The sequence below is a fragment of the Vulpes vulpes genome, chromosome 10 (assembly GCF_048418805.1).
Source record: "Vulpes vulpes isolate BD-2025 chromosome 10, VulVul3, whole genome shotgun sequence".
Classification (NCBI taxonomy): domain Eukaryota; kingdom Metazoa; phylum Chordata; class Mammalia; order Carnivora; family Canidae; genus Vulpes; species Vulpes vulpes.
The window spans coordinates 29,269,767-29,290,794 of NC_132789.1; the positions used below are offsets into that span (position 1 = coordinate 29,269,767).

The following is a 21,028-nucleotide window of genomic DNA, read 5'->3' on the forward strand; positions in this document are numbered from 1 at the left end:
ACTCCACAGAGCTCCCTAGTCCCCTCTACCATGCAAGGATATAATGAGAACTCTGCAAACCAGCAAGAGTGCCCTCACTCTGATCTCAAACTTCAAGCTTCCAGAACTGTAAGAAGTAATTTTCTTTTTATAAGCTACCCAGTCTGGTATTTTATCAGCCCAACGATTAAGACAAACTCTGTTTCATTTTAAGAGTTTTACAATTTTAGCTCTTAGATTTAGGTCTTGAATCTATTTTTTGTTTGTCTTTAAGACTTATTTTTAAATATTCCCTATACCCAACCAACATGGGGCTCAAACCTACAACCCCAAGATCAAGAGTCATATGCTGTACCAATTGAACCAGCCAGGCACCCCTATGTCTTTTAATTTATTTTGAATTGATTTTTGTATATGATGTGAGGTTAGGGTCCAACTTCATTCTTTTGCATGTAGCTATGCCATTTCCCTAGCATAATTTGTGGGAAAGACTTTCCTTCCTTCACTGAGTGGTCTTGCCACTCTTGTTGAAAATCAGTTGACCATAAGGGCGCCTTGGTGGTGCAGTCTGGTTACATGTGTCCAACTCTTGGTTTTGGCTCAGGTTATGATCTTAAGATCATGAGATGAGCCCCACTTTGGACTTTGTGCTGAGTGTGGAGCCTGCTTAAGATTCTCTCTCTCTCGGGCAGCCCGGGTGGCTCAGGCAGTTTGGCGCCACTTTTAGCCCAGGGCCTGATCCTGGAGACCAGGGATTGAGTCCGGTCTCGGGCTCCCTGCATGGAGCCTGCTTCTCCCTCTGCCTGTGTCTCTGCCTCTCTCTTTCTGTGTGTCTCTCATGAATAAATATATTAAAAAAAAAAAAAAAAAAGATTCTCTCTCACTCTCTGTCCTTCACACAAGTGCTCACTCTCTCAAATAAATACTTAAAAAAAATATTAGTTGACCATAGACAAATGAGTTTATTTCCACACCATTCTGTTCTTTTGGTCTCTGTCCATTTGCCTAGTACCGAACCTCTTGATTACTCTTTAATAAGTTTTGAAATTAGGCAGTATAAGTCCTGAAAATTTGTTCTTCCTTTGTGAGATTCTTTTGGTTATTTTGGCTCCCTTGGGTTTCCATATAATTTTGTTTTATTATTATTTTTTAAGATTTTATCTATTCACGAGAGACAGAGAGAGTGAAAGAGGCAGAGATAGAGGCAGAGGCAGAGGGAGAAGCAGGCTCCACACAGGGAGCTCGACGTGGGACTCCATCCCGGGACTCCAGGACCACTCGCTCGGCCGAAGGCAGGCGCCAAACCTCCAGGCCACCCAGGGATCCCCATCCATATAATTTTAGAATCACCTTGTCAGCTTCTACAAAGAAGCTAGCTGGGATTCAGATAGAGATTGCATTGAGTCTGTAGGTCTTTTTTTTTTTTATATTATTTTATTCATTTATTCATGAGAGACACAGACTGAGAGAGCGGCAGAGACATAGGCAGAGTGAGAAGCAGGCTCCTCGCAGGGAGCCCGATGTGGGACTTGATCCTGGGTACCAGAATCCCGACTTGAGCCCAAGGCAGGCCCCCAACTGCTGAGCCACCCAGGGGTCCCTATTCATTTATTTTAGAGAGTGTGCAGTGAGTTGTGGGGGATGGGCAAAGGGGGAGAATTAGACTCTTGCACTTAAGTAATCTCTACACCTGGCATGGGACTCAAACTCATAACCATGAGATCAAAAATTGTATGCTTTTCCAATTGAGCCAGCCAGGTGCCCCTAACATCCTCTTGTTCCTGGTCTTAGAAGCCTTCTAAGTGACTAGGGGTTTGTACAATATTTCTTTTTTATTTAAGGTAATAAAAATTATTTTTAAATTATATATATTTTTTATCTTTTGAAAGATTTATTTATTTATTTATTTATTTATTTATTTATTTATTTATTTATTTATTTATTTATGAAAGACAGAGAGAGAGAGAGGCAGAGACACAGGAGGAGGGAGAAGCAGGCTCCATGCCGGGAGCCCGATGTGGGACTCGATCCCGGGGCTCCAGGATCGTGCCCTGCACCAAAGGCAGGTGCCAAACCGCTGAGCCACCCAGGGATCCCCTAAATTATATTCTTTATTTGAAGTTTTAGCCAGTTTTATGGTGGAAAAAAAATTTAAGTCAGTGAAATAAATCTTTTGGTGTAAAACATATATTGAAAATACCTGTTTTTGTTATTCTATTTAGTACTTTTTCATTGTTTTATTATTTAAAAAATTTACTTTTAAAATTTCTTTCAACCGCTGAGCCACCAAGGCATCCCTTTTGTTCTTGTTATGCTCAGATTCTCTCAGGAATGGTCTGTTTCTTTCTCTGTGTTCTAAGCTTCTTGTGCTCACTGCAGTCAGACTTCAGACCTAGCACTTCAGTCAGAACTGAGGCTGTGTACATTAAGAAATGTGTAGTCTTTTTCAATTTTAATCCTTCTGGATTTGGCAGTTTCCCCCCAAATCCTCCTGCCAGGATTTTGATCTTTCTGGAGAGGTGATGTGGTAAACCATTTCCTTTTTAAAAAGTTACCTTCACTCTTTGCTGAAATACATCTGTTTTTTAGTCTTTGACCCTTTGTTCTTAGTTCTTGGGCAGTCACATGTTCATACAATCTGTCTGGGTGACTTCATCCAAATTGCTATGTATTGATGACTCTCCACTCCTTAAAAAAAAAAAAAAAAAAAAAAAAAAAGGTGAGGGAGTACCAAATTCCCAGTACCCTTTCAAGCACTGCCATGCTTCTCTCTTCTCCAGTTCCTGCCTCCTGTTCTGTCCTCCTTCCCACATTGGGTTTCAGCTCCCTCTGCTCTGCTAGATCTGTTCTCAGCACAGTCCTTTTTTTTTTTTTTTTTTTTTTTTTAATGCTTATACTGTAGAATTTTTTTTTTAAAGATTTTATTTATTTATTCATGGGGGGGGGGCGGTTGTGGGCAGAGACACAGGCAGAGGGAGAAGCAGGCTCCATGCAGGGAGCCCAACACCGGGCTTGATCCCAGGTCTCCAGGATCATGCCCTGGGCTGAAGGCGGCGCTAAACCACTGAGCCACCTGGGCCGCCCTATACCTGGCATTATTATAAGGGTTTTTACTCTCATTTTTCCCAGAAGTCTATTAAAAAAAAAAAAGTTTTTTAAAATTTATTCGTTAGAACCCAAGAGCACAAGCAGGGGGAGGTTCAGAGGTAGAGGGAAAAAGCAAACTCCCTGCTGAGCAGGGAGCCTGATGCAAGGTTTGAACCCAAGACCCCTGGATCATGATCTGAGCTGAAGGCAGACGCTTAACCCACTGAGCCACCCAAGTGCCCCCTGAAAAAAGAATTTTTTATAACGTGTGACCATGGGGTGGGAGGAGATATCTAATATCAAAATTTTCATGACTTCCTAAAATCCTGTACCTGTTAGGGTTAGTGGTTACTCCCCATTTCTCCCCTAGCAGCCAACCTGTTCCCTTAATAGTATAGAGCTTGCTGTGCTGCTGTGAAGCTCTTTGAGTATACTATGTATCCTTTTTCACTCTTCTGCTTTATCTTTCTACATGCATTTTACCTTTTGTTGGCTTGTCAGGATTTACTTTTCAGAGTCATTAGTTACTATTTGTCAGTGACTCCATAAAATTTACTTGAGAATAATCATCACACTTAAAAAAAATTTTTTTTTTTTTTAATTTATTCATGAGAGACAGAGAGAGACAGGCAGAGGGAGAAGCAGGCTCCATGCAGGAAGCCTGATGTGGGACTCGATCCCGAAACTTCAGGATCACGCCCTGGGCCAAAGGCAGGCGCTAAACTGCTGAGCCACCCAGGGATCCCCTATTTTTTAGTTTCAATCTCATTCTGCCTTCTGAAGTGTTTTAAATTCATTTGTAATATGTCATAGTTCTACAGTATATATTGTGGCCTATTTTTATTTAGCATCCTCCTATGTGTAATACTTTAAATGCTAGTGAACCCCATTCTGTTTTTTATTTATGTCCATTCTTGTAGACTAGACTCTGCCAGTCCTGTTCTTTTTCTCCTGGGCCTTTATGGTTTGTACTTAGTTACCACTCCCTGCTCCTGGGTTGCCCTTTAAAATATGCTTGCTGTGTTCCTTCATCTGAGTTTCATCTTTGTTCTTTGTTTGTAACATGTTTGTTTATTTTGTTGGGTTTTGAAGGAGGCATTCTGTACCATTTCTCACTTAACACTTCCCAAAGTTCTGTTGTGTAAGACTTTCTGAGCACATTCTTGTATGATGGAAAGAACGCAGAATTCAGAAGAAAGACCCAAGTAGCCCTCTCATTGGATAGCTTTGATTAAGTCATTTATACTCTGTGATAGGACTTTAATTTTTGTTTTAAAGATTTGATTTATTTATTCAAGAAAGACACAAAGAAAGAGAGACAGAGACACAGGAAGAGACACAGGCAGAGAGAGAAGTAGGCTCTCTGCAGGGAGCCTGATGTGAGACTCGATCCCAGGACTTTGGGATCATGCCCTGAGCCAAAGGCAGATGCTCAACTGCTGAGCCACCCAGGTGTCCCAGGAATTCTTCTAAAGTTCAATATTATTATCATGTTCTTAAAAATAAGCGTATTTTTTATGTTTAATGAAAATATGAGGGAAATTAAAATACACAGTTTACAATGGTCAAAAGAAAATGAGTATTAAGTGATTTAATGGTTCTTTTTAAATGATAATAAAATAACAGATTGTTGGGGCTGGGACTCATAAAAATTGTTTTTAGGTGGCAGTATTGTTTGCTTATGTACTGAATTTATGTAGTTCACAGATACTTATTCCTCCAAATAACTATACAGTGTGTGGGAGGTGATTTTTCAGGGGAAGATACTGAGGTTCAGCAAGGTTAAGAGACATGGCCAATGTTACAAGCATAGAGTTGTGACAGTGCAAGATGTTGAATTAGATTTCAGTATTTCCAAGACCAGCATTTGTAACATGACCCAAAATAAAACTTGAGAAGTTTTAAGGTTAGTTCTTCTAACACGTGCTGCTCTATCATGTCAGTAGGTTTTCCGAAGTGCGTAAAGGCAGGAGTTTCAGCAGTTGTCCTGGAGATCATCAGTTACTTTGTGCTGTGGGTCAGTATTGTGAGTTATCTGGGGGTAGCCACTCTCTTGCAGTATTTCCCTTTCTTAATCTTTGATTGTGTTTGGGCACAGATATATTTATGGCTCAGAGGTGAAAATGAGGAGATAATATATGGAGAAAAAAAGGAAATGATTTCAGAAATAAGATTTCCACAGTAACTTGAGCAATGAAGAATCTGAGTAGTTTCACAAAGTTGGTAATTCTACTGACCAGTGTGCTACAGAATTCTTGTCGGTCTCTGAAATCTTCAGGGGACTCTGTGTGTATGCTCTCAGATTATTGAAACAAACTGAGGCTAGGACCTGAGGGATGGAGGACTAGATGGAGGAATTGGAAAGTCATTAGGGATCAAGGTGCAGTGCTCTTGTCATCTTTCTGGAGCAGCAGGCCCTTTCTGGTTCTGTCTGCTTCATACTCCTCTCTCTGCAGAATGAAGTGTGAGTATGCGTGGCCCATCCCAGCATTCTCCACCCTCCAAACACACATTTTCTCGGAAGAAAAGCTAGTTGGTCCAGTTTAGCCTTTGGATGGTTTCTTGTATTCCGGGTATTACTTTATCAGTCATGGCAATGGGGCAAATTTCCTTGGGTGAGGGGAATGTGGGCTGGCCAGGTACCCTAAAAGATGTTTCACAGAGAGTCACATGGGGGAACTTTGTGCAAAGAGTTTCTAGGCTCCACTTCCCAGACTCCACTTCCCAGACATTTTTGTTCAAGCAATAGGTATAGGATAAAAACTGGCCATTGTCAAAAACATTGCTCTACTACATTCCAAGTAAAATATGTGTTAGAAGTGATGCTTGTATAAAAGAATTTAAGAGCACGAGAGCTTTCTGTTCTGCTATTCCGCCCGACATGGGAATGTGGGTTTGACCTAAAAACATCTGACTAGCACAGGTTGGCTGTTTTTTTTTCTTTTTTCTTTTTTTTTTGGTGCCCACACTTTAAAAAACTCTCTGGATGGGGCACTTTGGTTGGCTCAATCCATTAAGTGTCTGATTTTGGCTCAGGTTGTGATCCCAGGATCCTGGGATTGAGTCCCACATCTGGCTCTCTACTCAGCAGGGAATCTGCTTCTCCCTTTGTTCTCTGTCTCTCTCAAATAAATACAATCTTAAATTAAAAAACCTCCCTGGTTGACTCTAGTGGCCTACTTAGGTTTGGAAATCAGTTTATTCCAATATACGTAAATAAATCAGTATGTATTTGCATAAGGAAATAATGGAAGGATAAACAGAAAACTCAAAACGTTTATGGGATCCGGGTAGATAAAGACAGGGATGGGAACAATCAATTAGAAAACAAAACCTGGGGATCCCTGGGTGGCGCAACGGTTTGGCGCCTGCCTTTGGCTCAGGGCGCGATCCTGGAGACCCGGGATCGAATCCCACGTCAGGCTCCCGGTGCATGGAGCCTGCTTCTCCCTCTGCCTGTGTCTCTGCCTTTCTCTCTCTCTCTCTCTCTCTCTCTGTGTGACTATTGTAAATAAATAAAAAAATTAAAAAAAAAAAAAGAAAGAAAACAAAACCTGGGGTGCCTGGGTGGCTTAGTGGGTTAAACTTCTGACTTGATTTGGACTTAGGTCCTGTGATTGAGCCCTGAGTTGGGCTCTGCACTCAGTGGGAAGCCTGCTAGAAGTTCTCTGTCCCTCACTTTCTGCCCCTGCCCCTGCTTGTGCACTGTGTCTCTCTGTCACTCAAATAAATAAATCATAAAAGAAAATAAAATCCAAAAGACCCCTCATAAAAAAAATTGAAGATAATGAGGTTTTTCTGTGGCCAGTTTTCTCATCTGCAAAGTAATGCCAATTTTTGGTACTTATTATTTAAATGCATTTTCCCTTATGAGCATAATCCCAGAGACATTAATACTGGTAGGTTGGGGAAGAAAGAGATAGTGTAATGAGCACTAGGTGTTATATTTAAGTGATGAATCATTCGATTCTACTCCTGAAACCAATACTACATGATTTTTTTTGAAGATTTTATTTTATTTATTTTTTATTGTTTTTGAAGATTTTATTTATGAGAGTGCACCCAAGTAGCGGGGATGGGCAGAGGGAGGGAGAAGCAGGTTCCCTGCTGAGCAGGGACATCAATGTGGGACTCTATCCCAGGACCCTGGGATCATGACCTGAGCTGAAGGCAGATGTTTAACCAACTGAGCCACCCAGGCACCCTCTACACTATATGTTAAATAACTTGAATTTAAATCTTAAAAAAAAAAAAAAAAAAAAATGAGGGCACCTCAGTGGTTCAGTAGGTTAAGTGGCTGCCTTCGATTCAGGTCATGATTCTAGCTAGGGTCCCGGAATTGAGCACTGCATCGGGCTTCCTGCTTAGCAGGTCTTACAAATAAGATCTGAAGAAGGAACCGTAAGTGATCCAGAAACACCTAAGTTGTTTTTGCATGAGTGTACATGAAATTTTGGTTTGTGGTTAATCACTGATGTGCTCAAAGAATTGAGATACTCTTGGAGGAGGTTTCATGTATATGTAAATTTTTACAGAGATGCTGCGATGATATTCATCTGTCTCATGGCTGGAACCAGTGATTGCTTGTGGCTATACAACAACCATTCAATACAAAGTGAAAATAGAGAGAAAGGGATAACTGGAAGATCTTGTGTTCTCTGGCCTTATTTCTTTTTTTTTTTTTTTTTAATTTTTATTTATTTATGATAGCCACAGAGAGAGTGAGAGAGGCAGAGACACAGGCAGAGGGAGAAGCAGGCTCCATGCACCGGGAGCCCGATGTGGGATTCGATCCCGGGTCTCCAGAATCGCGCCCTGGGTCAAAGGCAGGCGCCAAGCCGCTGCGCCACCCAGGGATCCCTCTGGCCTTACTTCTGTAGGGAGGTATCTCCCACAGCAACCTAAAACTGTGAGATACCTGCCTAGGACAAAGTGGGCTTAGAAGGAAAGGTTGGAGCAATGATTCTAAACCTTAATTATACATTAGACTCATTGAGGGCCTTTAAAAACAGAAAAATCCTGTGCCCAGAACTGTACCCTAGACCAAGTCAGTCAATTTCTGGATGTGAGACCAGGCATTAAAGAAAAAAATTCCGTGTTTGATTTCAACATGCAGCCAAGGTTGAGAACCAGTGGGCCAGTGCAACAGGAAATTTGCCGTGATGGCTCTGCCCATTGCCCTTTTTATTTCTTTTCTCTTTGAAATATATGAATCAAAACATTTATTGAATGTTTATTTTGTGCCAGGAACTATTAAGTCCTTTATTTAATTTATTCTTCCATATTGTGTCTGTTAGCTCTTTTTCTCACCAGTTAATAACTATTCCTTCTTTTTTTTTTACTTTATTCAAGTCTAATTACCATTTATTTTCACATTCTTCCTTCTTTTTCTGTTTGTTTTTTAAAAATCTTTGTTACACAAACGTGTGATTTTTAATATAAGCATATACTGTTTTAGACTTTTTATATTGAGGTAATAGATTATTATAAGCTGCGTAATAGATTATATTAGTAGTCTATTTCTGTTAATAGAAGTAGCAAAAATAGCCCTCATAGTTTCCATGCACTCACCTTTTCCTAATGTAACATCTTTTGTATCATATAGGAGAATTATGAAAACCAGGAAATTAAAACTGGTATAGTGCTATTAATAACCAGACTCAGATTTCATTCAGATTTCCCCATATTCCCACTAAAGTAATTTTTCTTCTTCTAGGATCCCATGTTGCATTTAATTGTCATTTCTCTTTAAATCTCTTCTATGCCATTTTAGTCTGTCCCTGTCTTTCATGACCATGACACATTTGCAGACTACTGGATTATTTTGTAGACTGTCCCTCAGTTTATTTTAGATGTTTTCTTATGAGGGGAATGAGATTATACACTTTTGGCAAAAAATGCGAAAAAAGTGGTGTGTCCTTCTGAAAGCATGTTTGAGAGTTCATGATTTTTTATTTTATTTTTATTTATTTATGATAGTCACAGAGAGGGAGAGAGAGAGAGAGAGGCAGAGACACAGGCAGAGGGAGAAGCAGGCTCCATGCACCGGGAGTCCGACGTGGGATTCGATCCCGGGTCTCCAGGATCGCGCCCTGGGCCAAAGGCAGGCGCCAAACTGCTGCACCACCCAGGGATCCCATTCATGATGTTTTTTGTCTTATTCTTGGAGATGGTAACTTTAATAATTTTGTAAAGTAATCTTTACCCCCAAGATGGAGCTTGAACTCATGACCCTGATATCAAGAGTCACATGCTCTACCAACTGAGCCAGCCAGCCACTCCTCAAAAAAAATATTATTGTGGTATTTGCCTAATGATGATTTCTCTGCCTCCCTTATTCTTTCTAAATGTATTAATTGAAATGTTTCTGTAGGAAACAGCAATCTTTTCTGTTTATTTGTTGTTTCATTTTATTTATTTATTTATTTATTTATTTATTTATTTTAATAAATTTATTTTTTATTGGTGTTCAATTTGCCAACATAGAGAATAACCCCAGTGCTCATCCCGTCAAGTGGCCCCTTCAGTGCCTGTCACCCATTCACCCCCATCCCCTGCCCTCCTCCCCTTCCACCACCCCTAGTTCGTTTCCCAAAGTTAGAAGTCTCCATGTTCTGTCTCTATTTGTTATTTTAGTATGAACTCATGGATATTTGTTTTATTCCGTGGGTTATAATCCTATACTGTCATTATTTTGTTGTTGAAATTGTTGCAACATTGACCTTTGTTTGTTCCTTCAGATTGACTCCCAGATCCTTTCAATAAACCTTCCCCCTTTTTTGGGTTCCTCTTAGGTGCAAAGTTTGATCATTGCTACTGAGGTGGTGGTGTTTTGAGGTCTTCTCAGCCTACAGCTCGGAAAACGTGTACATATACCAGTCCACATTTATACACACAACTGTATTTCTGTATCTATTTGTTGTGTATATATTAAAAACTGTGGGTTCATACTGATACCTCTTGATTCTAATCCAACACTATATGGTTTATTTTAGCCTTCCCTCTTGTCATTCTTTGCCATCTGGCTCATTATTTTCCATTTGTTTATTTGTTCAGATCCATTCTCTATATACATAAAGTAATTTCAGAATTGCTAACCCATATCCTTGTGAGAAATAAATTTACAAACTAGATTACAGGATTTGTGTACGGTTCTGATTTTAGCTTTAGAGCATCCAGTTAAAATACTGTTTTCCAAAGTTATGGAGGCTACTTGGTTTCTTCCTCATGCCCTTCAATGTGATATTATACATTTGTAATATAGTTAGGTTCATTTGTTACTAGTTGTGTTCCATTTTGGCTTCTTCCTGCATCCTGGTTTTGTTTGCTTGATAGTTTTGAGTATGTGATACATTGCTATGGTTCTAAGAGTTAGACTTACACAACAGGCATGCTCCAGAGAGAAGTATCTTTTTTTTTTTTTTTTTTTCCAGGGAGAAGTATCTTATTCCTTCCTCATCTGCTCTCATTCTCTGCTTTGTCATTTTCCCACTCACCCTGCTATAGGTGTCCTGTCAGTTTCTGGTTTATCCTTATATTTCTTGTACACATAAGCAGTGTGTATGTATATAAAATACATGTTATAAAATCTTTAAAAAAATAGCGTAGTATAAACTGCTTTTGTACTTGCTTTTTTTTCTTTTTAAACACTGTATTTTGGAAACCATTCTATTATCAGTTCTTTTTTTTTTTTTTTTTGCAAAGATTTCATTTATTTATTCATGAGAGATACAGAGAGAGGCAGAGATGCAGGCAGAGGGAGAAGCAGGCTCCCTATGGGGAGCCCAACGTGGGACTTGATCCGAGGAACCCAGGATCACACCCTGAGCCGAAGGCAGATGCTCAACCAGTGAGTCACCCTGTATTATCAGTTTGCTAGGGATCTTATTTTTTACAGTTGTATAGTACTCCTTTGTGTGGGTGTACCATAATTTATTCAGCCTCCCTCCAGTATATAGGGGTAGTTAGATTATTTCCAGTATTATGAAACTAATAACTATAAATGCTGCCACAAATAACCTTGCACATCTATAGTTTCCTATTATTGGAGGTGTATCTCCAGGGCAGATTAGGAGTGGGATTGCTGAATCAAAAGATAGATGTAGATAAATAATTTTGTGAGTATTGCCAAATTCCTCTCCAGAAATTAATACAGTTTGCATTCCCATCAGCAATATATGAGAGTTAATTGCTTACATTTTATAACTTGACATACATGTAAGAGATTATCAAATTTTGCTCAGGATATTCTTTCCTTATCTGCTGCTTCTGTCATGATGGGTTGTGCAAAAAACCCGAAAACATTTAACTGCAGAAACTTTTTTTTTTTTTTTTTAAGATTTTATTTACTCACGAGAGACACAGAAGGAGAGAGTGGCAGAGACACAGGTAGAGGGAGAAGCAGGCTCCGTGCAGGGAGCCCGACGTGGGACCTGATCCCAGGCCACCAGGGCTCCCCTGCAGAAACTTTTTTAATGGGAAGAAGTAAATTAGTTTTCCAGAGCTGACTGGAGATTTTCTTACTGGCATTTTAGTTATAATTATATGTTACAGTTTTCTACTTTACCTAGTTTAGCATCTGTTATATAACATCTCACCACCTGCTTAATTGTGCAGGCAGCTCTTTTCAGTTTAGGTAATAATACTGTATACTTCAAGCTTAAACATTTTCCCCATCTTAGTCATTTCCCCCCCCATCTTAGTCATTTTCCACATGTCTGAGGCAGGTGTTTGATATTTCTGACAGTGACGGTTCATAAGACACTTGGATTTCTAGACACTGAAAATTAATAAAGTGAAACCTTGCTAAAGTGGAGTTGGGAGCCTAGAGCAGGACCTTACTGCTGGATGTCAATTATAGAACCTAACAGAAGAATGTCAACAGGAAAAAATGCTTGGAGGCCCCAGTAGGGAGAGATACATCGTATCTCCTATAAGAAATTAACTGCCTCAAAAATAAAAAATAAAAAAAAAAATAAAAAAAAATAAAAAAAAAGAAATTAACTGCCTCAAAGAAAGAAAGAGAGAGAGAGAGAGAGAAAGAAAGAAAGAAAGGAAAGAGAGAGAGAGAGAAAGAAAGAAAGAAAGGAAAGAGAGAGAGAGAGAAAGAAAGAAAGAAAAAGAAATTAACTGCCTCTACAATTCAGCCAATGAGAAACCATCCTCACCCTAAACTTTTGCTTTTCTCCAATGGACTTTTTTTTTTTAGACTTTTATTTATTCATGGGAGACAGAGAGAGAGGCAGAGACACAGGCTGAAGGAGAAGCAGGCTCCCTGTGGGGAGCCGGATGTGGGACTCCTTCTCAGGACCCCAGGATCATGCCCTGAGCTGAAGGCAGATGCTCAGCCACTGAGCCAGCCAGGTGTCCCTTAAATGGACTTTTTTTTTTTTTTTACTTATGATAGTCACAGAGAGAGAGAGAGAGAGAGAGAGAGGCAGAGACACAGGCAGAGGGAGAAGCAGGCTCCATGCACCGGGAGCCCGACGTGGGATTCGATCCCGGGTCTCCAGGATCGCGCCCTGGGCCAAAGGCAGGCGCCAAACCGCTGCACCACCCAGGGATCCCCCTTCAATGGACTTTTGTTCAGAACAACCCCTTCCAACTTCCTGCTCCATAAAATGAAATTTCTCTCTTTTGTCGGATTTGCCTGTGGTCTTACTGTAGTTTGTGTGTCCCAAATTGTAACTCTGTTGTTCCTGATTAAACCCATTTTTAGTGGTAAAATAATTCAGTTTTTTTTAATTTTTAAAAAAGATTTTATTTATTAATGAGAGACAGAGAGAGAGAGGCAGAGACATAGGCAGAGAGAAGCAGGCTCCATGCAGGGAACCTGACGTGGGACTCGATCTTGGGACTTGAAGATCATGCCCTGGGCCAAAGGCAGGTGCTAAACCACTGAGCCACCCAGGGGTCCCACTCAGTTTTATTTTTAAGGGTAACAACTACTTTATGTTTCAGTGATGGGAACAGTCCTCTGAGTTGCTCTTTCTTTTTATTTTTAAAGATTTTATTTATTTATTCATGAGAGACACACACAGAGAGAGGCAGAGACATAGGCAGAGGGAGAAGCAGGCTTCCCACAGGGAGCCCAATGTGGGACTTGATCCTGGGACCGCGGGATCACACCCTGAGCCAAAGGTAGATGCTCAACTGCTGAGCTACCCAGGCGTCCCTCAGGTGCTCTTTCTTTGACTTGACTCATCAGAGTTTAGCTTACGAAGGTGTGCAAGGGTCAAACTCATGAAGTTGGTCATCCTCTTAGAAACCAAAGCTCTATGTTGTCCCTTCTTTCTTTGCCCTGTGCCCTTTGGCTTGAGATTTCTGTGGTTTTCCCAGTATATTAGTCTGGTCTGGCATTGGTCTGGATTCTGGCTGTTGACCTCTCCTCTGACCAGATGCTCAACTTATCTTTCCACTCCCATTTTACAAGAATCCACCCTGATCTTGCTCGGGGTTATGATAGATGCTGGAGACAAATCACTTAAGTGTCATAATTAGTGCCACTGAAAATCTCTGGATTCTGATTTCTTCAGGTTTTCTTTTCTTTTTAAGATTTTTAAATTTAGGGATCCCTGGATGGCTCAGCGGTTTAGCACCTGCCTTCAGTCCAGGGTGTAATCCTGGAGACCCGGGATGGAGTACATTGGGCTCCCTGCATGGAGCCTGCTTCTCCCTCTGCCTGTGTGTCTGCCGCTCTCTCTCTGTCTGTGTCTCTCATGAATAAATAAATAAAAATCTTTAAAAAAAAAAAAGTTTTTTAAATTTATTCATGAGAGACAGAGAGAGGCAGACGAGACCTAGGCAGAAAGAGAACCAAGCTCCTTGCAGGAAGCCTGATGTGGGACTCGATCCCGGTCTCCAGGATTATGAGCTGAGCTGAAGGCAGATGCCCAACTGCTGAGCTACCCAGGTGTGTCCCTCTTCAGCTTTTCACCATCTTCTTTTTGCTTGTCTCCATTCAGGCCCCTTGTATCTGGTTTGTTTGGGTTTCTGTCTTCTGCCTTCAAGTATACTCTCCCACTCCCCCCTCCTCATATTCTCTCTCTCTCTCTCTCTCTTTCTTTTTAAAAAGATTTTATTTATTTGACAGAGAGAGAGAGAGCATAAGCAGAGGGAGTGGCAGGCAGAGCGAGAGGGAGAAGCAGGCTCCCCACTGAGCAAAAGTCTGATGCAAGGCTCAATCCCAGGACCCTGGGAACATGACCTGAGCCACCAGGCGCCCCAATCACACCTCATAATCAGCATATATTTGTTGTTTTTAAGATTTTATTTATTTATTCATAGAGACACAGAGAGAGAGGGGCAGAGACACAGGCAGAGGGAGAAGCAGGCTCCATGCAGGGAGCCTGACGTAGGACTCGATCCAGGGACCCCAGGATCACACCCTGGGCTGCAGGCGGTATTCAACCGCTGCGCCACCGGGGCTGCCCTTCAGCATATATTTTTGTCTGTTGTTTCGGGGAGATGAATTTTGGCTCATCCTGAAGAACATCTAAATAGCCAGAACCAACAAAACAGGTAGGCTGCTTTGGAAAGCAGAACATATCTGTATTATAATCATGATCATTTTTTCTTGTCTTCATTGTCTGCCTTTTTTTTTTTTCTTCTTCTTCCAGTTACCTATCAAAATGTGGCTCAGTTTTGGGCCTAGTTTTGGTTCATCACCACTACCAAGAGGGCATGGCTAGTAGAGGACTGTGGGTCCTCATTTGATGTACTGGCTGAGAATATGGGAGGTCAGCACATGTGGGTTTAAGTACCAGTTCTGTTAGCTGTTGGTTAAGTATTCACAGACATCTTACATGACTCTTCCCATCTGCCTGAGTTTCATCATCCACAAAATGGGTTACTTCATAGGGTTATGGTAAAGATAGTATGTAAGGATTTTTTTTAGGGATGCCTGGGTGGCTCAGTGGTTGAGCCATCTACCTTTGGCTCAGGGTGTGATCCCGCAGTCCTGGGATCGAGTCGCACATCGGGCTCCCTGCATGGAGCCTGCTTCTTCCCCTGCCTATGTCTCTGCCTTTCTTTCTTTCTTTCTTTTTTTTTTATTTTTAATTTTTTTTTATTTGTTTATGATAGTCACAGAGAGAGAGAGAGAGAGAGGCAGAGACAAAGGCAGAGGGAGAAGCAGGCTCCATGCACCGGGAGCCCGATGTGGGATTCGATCCCGGGTCTCCAGGATTGCGCCCTGGGCCAAAGGCAGGCGCTAAACCGCTGCGCCACCCAGGGATCCCCTCTGCCTTTCTTTCTGTGTCTCTCATGAATAAATAAATAAAATCTTTTTTTTTTTTTTAAGGTTTTTTTTTAAAGCTCTTAGCACTGTGTCAAGTGCTTCGGACACTATGGTCATAATGAATAGAGAGGTCCTTTTTCGTTTTCTTAGTCTACTTCCAAGTGCAGAGGCACACAGAGGTGCCTGTGCTACCATTGAAGCTTGGCACTGGAAGAGACTTGATGCTCTTAGTCTTTGTTGTTGATGACTTCTAGCTGTCGTTATAGCACACTACTAACCAGCCTGACCTGACCCTTAGAAAATTCTTGCCCAGTGAAGGTGGGAGAGAATAACCAAGGAAGGAAATGTAAGGCAATAAGCAAAAAGTGAGTGGCCCATCTGCTTCATCAAGGTTTCTGTCTCTTTGTCATGACAAGTTCAGAGCACAGTGGAATTACAAAGATCACTTTTTTTTTTTTTTTTTTAAGTTCAGCATGGGGCTTGAACTCACAACCCTGGGACAAGACCTGAGCCAAGATCAAGAGTTGGATGCTTAACTGACTAAGCCACCCAGGCACCCCAAAGATCACTTCTAAATAGCACAGCTTTGGATTAGAGTATCTGTTACAAAGAATACTGATTTTGTGTTGTTACCCAAACATGCTTCAACTTAAACAAGATTTACTGGTTGTGGATTTTTAGGATGATGATAGGGTACCAAATCCTGTTATGGTATCTTAGATCTAAAAAAATAAAACAAAACAAAACAAAAAGATCTAATAGCATAGACTCATTTCTCCTATTCAAGAGACAAGGAATGTTAGTTTTTCATACTCTTCCAATAATTTGTATACTTTTTTTTAAAGGTTTGTTTATTTGCAAGAGAGAATCCTCAGATTCTCCGCTAGCATGGAGCCCAGCACAGGGCTTGATCCCAGGACCCTGAGATCATGACCTGCACCGAAACAAAGAGTCAGAGCCACCCAGGCTCCCCCATAATTTGTATTCTTTAATCCATCAAAAATTTGAGGAACTTTTACAAAATATAAGCCACTACAAGTGGCTTTTTATGTTTTTATCTATGCACACATGTGTATATACATTATTAGGTGTAGGTATCTTTTTCATTGTCGTGTATGCATATTAGCTTTTTTTTGCTTGGCTATGTTTAGAAGAAGCCTGAACACAGAATATTAGAGTCTTCTCTTCTTTGGTAACTGGCCAGCACTGTCAGAGCAGACATGTAGGGCATAGCAAAAACTAGGACTAAAACTCAGACCCTCCTAATTTGAAGTCTGGTGTTTTCTTTCCCTTTTTTTTTTTAAATATTTATTTTAAAAAGTAAATAAATATTTATTTATTTGAGAGAGAGTGAGAGCAAAAGAAGGAGAAACAGACTCTCCACCGAGCTGGGAGCCCAGTGCAGGACTCCGTTCTGGGACTCTGGGATCATGACCTGAGCTGAGGGCAGATACCTAACAGACTGAGCCACCCAGGTGCCCCATGGTGTTCTTTCCTAATGGTGTTTCCTTTTTAAGATTAATGAATATAGTGAATAATATAATAAAACAATAAGAATTGCTGCCATTTTTGGGGGAAAGCCTTATATCTTTTTGGCTTTACATCTGCTATTTCTGCAATCTTTACAAACTTTGGGCTTTCCTCATTTTTGATCCAAGCAAACGATTGTTCAGAGATCCTTGTTAGGTAACTCAGTGATGTCTCAGGAAGGGATAGAGTTGGAACTCTTTGACTCTTGGCTCCTGTTTTATTACTGAAGAGATTGAAATATGCACATATAGACAGCCAAACTTTTTTTAAGCTCTGGACTGTCCAGAAAGGTTGTGTATGTATCAATGACATCAGATCTTAAGCTGTGATATTATATTGGAGCACTGATTTTTTTTTTACCTTTTTAAAAAATATTTTATTTACTTATTCATGACAGACACACAGAGAGAGAGGCAGAGGGAGAGGCAGAGGGAGACAGGCTCCATGCGGGGAGCCTCATGTGGGACTTGATCCCAGGTCTCCAGGATCATACCCCAGGCTGAGGGCGACGCTAAACCGCTGGGCCACTGGGGCTGCCCTGATTTTTTTTTTTCCCTAAAGAGAGCGGGAAAGAGGTGGGGGGGGGGGGGCAGAGGAAGGGGGAGAGAGAGAATCTTAAGCAGGTTCCATGCTTAGCACAGAGCCTGACTCTGAGATTATGACCTGAGCCAAAATCAAGAGTCATATGCCTAACCAACTCATCCACCCAGGTGCCCCTGGACCTGTGATCTTTTTTTTTTTTTTTTTTTAAGATTATTTATTCATGAAAGATACAGGCTGAGGGAGAGAGGCAGAGACACAGGCAGAGGGAGAAGCAGGTTGCTTGCAGGGAGCCCGATGCAAGACTTGATCCTGGATCCTGGGATCACGACCTGAGCCGAAGGGAGGCGCTTAACTGCTGAGCCACCCAGGTGTCCCATAAAGCTGTGATTCTTAAAATGATGGTTTTAGAGTCGAAATGGCTTTAGACAAGCTATTTTTTGCTCACCTAATGGTTTGCATCCTCTTACAAAACCCTTTGCACTGGCTTTCTTGGTTAGTAAATTATGAGAGAATCAAGCTGAGGTAAGGAATACATTTTCTTTTAAAGCAGTCATTTGTATTATCTATCTTCTTATTTTTGGAACATTAATTTGGATCAGTCTAACTTACTTAGCATCTGAAGACAAGTTAATTTTTATCTGTAAAATGAAGTACTGTAGTTTTGTTCAGATAATTAAAGTTCATCAAAATGGGTAGCTTGGAGAACAGCTTAATAGCTTTCTCTAAAAATACCTCATTCACAGTTGATAGGTAGCATTTTAGTTGCTTAACAGCGTGTACAATCTGTGTGCTTGTGCAAGATAAGATACCTACTTTATTTAGACATTCTTTATTATCCACAAATATTATTGAGCTTTTGCTAAGAAATGATTATAATGACAGGGGATTGGGAAGGATGAGAAAACTGGAACATAACAGAAATTTTATAATTATATTAAAGCCTCAGCAATAATGGTGGAAATTTGGGCATTTATTCTGATGATCCTGCCATTGCTCAAAACTTGTTTGAACATTTCTTTTGGAATTGGCTTCAGTATAAGTATATGAACCATGAAAGAAAACCAACCCTATAATTTATAGCACAGCTCAATTTTCTTAATCACCTTTGAGGTGTAATATATATATGGTAAAATGCACCTTCTCTATGTGTACAGTTTAGTGAATCTTGGCAAGTGGATATACTTGTGTAACCACCACCACAGCAAAGATATAGAACGTTACTTAACCCTAGAAAGGCACCCTTGTATCCCTTTACAATCAGTCTTCACCTCAGGCTGTCACAGATCAGTTTTCTATAACTATTGCTCAGCTTCAATTTTTCTAGAAGTTCATGTAAATGGAGTTTGAAAGTTGTGCTTTTGGGGTGCCTGGGTAGTTCAGTGGCTCTTGATTTCAGCTCAGGTCATGATCTTCAGGGTTGTGAGATGGAGCTCGGCAGGCTTTGTGCTGGACGTGGAGCCTGCTTGGGATTCTCTCTCCCTCTCCCTCCCTCTGCTCCTGCCTTCTCTGTCTCCCTCTAAAAAAAAAAAGAAAAGAAAAGAAAAGAAAAGTGTACTTTTTGTGCCTGGCTCTGTCACTTGACATAGTTATTTCAGATTCATCTTTGGTGTTCCATGTATCAGGGCTGTAGTTGTTTCCTTTCTGTTGCTGAGTATTCTTCCATTGTATAGAGATGGCGCAGTTTGTTTACCGTTCCTTTTTTTTTTTTAAGATTTTATTTATTTATTCATTAGAGAAACAGAAACAGAGGCATAGGCAGAAGGAGAAGCAGGCTCTCAGTGGGGAGCCTGAAGTGGGACTCGATCCCAGGACCACAACCTGAGCCAAGATGTTCAACCACTGAGCTACCCAGGCGTCCCACCCTTTTCTTGTTTTAATGGACACTAGGTTGTTCCAAGTTTGTGGCTACTGTGCATAAAACTCCCACAAACATTTGTGTACGATTCTGTGTGGACATATGTTTTCATTTCTTTTTTTTTTTTTAAAGATGTATTTATTTATGATAGACCTAGAGAGAGAGGCAGAGAACACAGGAGGAGGGAGAAGCAGGCTCCATGCCAGGAGCCCGACGTGGGACTCGATCCAGGGACTCCAGGATCGCGCCCTGGGCCAAAGGCAGGCGCTAAACCGCTGAGCCACCCAGGGATCCCTATATTTTCATTTCTTGAGTAAACACTTAGCCGTGGAATTGCTGAGTTGTACGATCTGTGTACATTTAGCTTTTCAGAAACTGCCTAACTTTTCTGTAGTAGTTGTAGAATTGCAGTTGTAGTATGTGAGTCCTAGCTTTTCTACATCTTTACCAGCACTTCATGTGATTAGTCTTTTTTATTTTAGCCATTCTAAAGAGTATGTGGTTTACATTTGCATTTTCCCCTGTGATTCATCAATCATCTTTTCATGTGTTTTCACACAAAAAATATTTATTCTTTATTTTATTTTATTTTATTTTATTTTATTTTATTTTATTTTATTTTATTTTATTTTATTTTATTTTATTTTATTTATTTATTTTTTTAAGCACCGTGCTTGTTTATCCTCTTATTTTGAAGTTGTGAGAGTTCTTTATATATTCTGAATACAAGTCCTGTGTGTTGTGAAATTTCTTCTCCCATCTGTACAGCTCCTTTTGGGACCCCAGTGGTATTACCCGACTGGCTCACCCATCTCATTGGCTCACCCATCTCATTGACTTGCTCTTCCTCCTGTCTCCCTGTTGTTGCTCTTGTATATTCCAGGGGCTTTACCACTCCCCTCAGAGGTGTGGTGGTTTTTCTTTTTCTTTTTAAAATTATTTTCCTGAATTGAGTATGCTTCTGGTTCATAGAGCTCTTTGGCCTGGGATGCTAAACGTCCTGCAGTAGATTGCACAGTTTCACACAGTAACTGACTTCCGTAAAGTGCCACTTGTGCTTGTTGTTTAGTCCAAGGTGCTGTCTTCTCTCACTGATACCATTGGAGTGCTTCAAATGGTTTCTTTCCTTTCTTTCTTTTTCTTTTCTTTTTTACTTTTTCCTTTTTACAATTCATTCTGCGTATTATAGCTGGAAAGATTATTTAAAAATATAAATTTGGCACTTTCAGTTCTCAGCTTATAGTGGAAGAACACTTATCTTAATTCTTTAGCAGAACTGCCTATTTCTTCAGCCTAACCCTGAACACTGTCTGCTTGGTGTGCTTCAGCCACCCTGGAAACCTTTTGAGCCCAGAAATCCTCCAGCCTAACTCCTCCGTACTTGTCCCTGTCCTTCTTCAACTTGCCTAATTCCTGCTCATCTTTCTGGTTATTTTATTTATTTTATTTTATTTTATTTTATTTTATTTTATTTTATTTTATTTTATTTTATTTTATTTTTTTTATTTATTTTTTTACTATTTTATTATTTTATTTTATTTTATGATTTTATTTTATATTTTATTTTATATTTTATTTTATTTTATTTATGATTTTATTTATTTATTCATGAGAGACACACAGAGAGAGGCAGAGGCACAGGCAGTGGGAGAAGCAGGCTCCATGCAGGGAGCCCGACGTGGGACTCGATCCCCGGTCTACCAGGATCATACCCTGGGCCGAAGGTGGCGCTAAACTGCTGAGCCCCCACACTTGAGGGCTGTCCTCAAGTCTGTTTTAAATGCTACTTCCTTAGA

The 21,028-nt window shown here is 40.5% G+C and overlaps 1 protein-coding gene across 2 annotated transcripts in view; it reads left to right on the forward strand.

Annotated features, from left to right (window-relative positions):
* The window catches only part of MAPK1 (mitogen-activated protein kinase 1), a 120,854-nt gene that overhangs the window by 35,412 nt on the left and 64,414 nt on the right, over positions 1-21,028 (forward strand). The window contains exon 2 of one of the 2 annotated variants that reach the window (XM_072723413.1): positions 10,771-10,915. The exons of the other annotated variant lie outside the window; for it this stretch is intronic. Coding sequence (XP_072579514.1) covers positions 10,788-10,915 — 128 coding nt within the window. The 5' untranslated portion in view covers positions 10,771-10,787. The remainder of the gene's footprint in view (positions 1-10,770; positions 10,916-21,028) is intronic. 2 annotated transcript variants of the gene reach the window in all.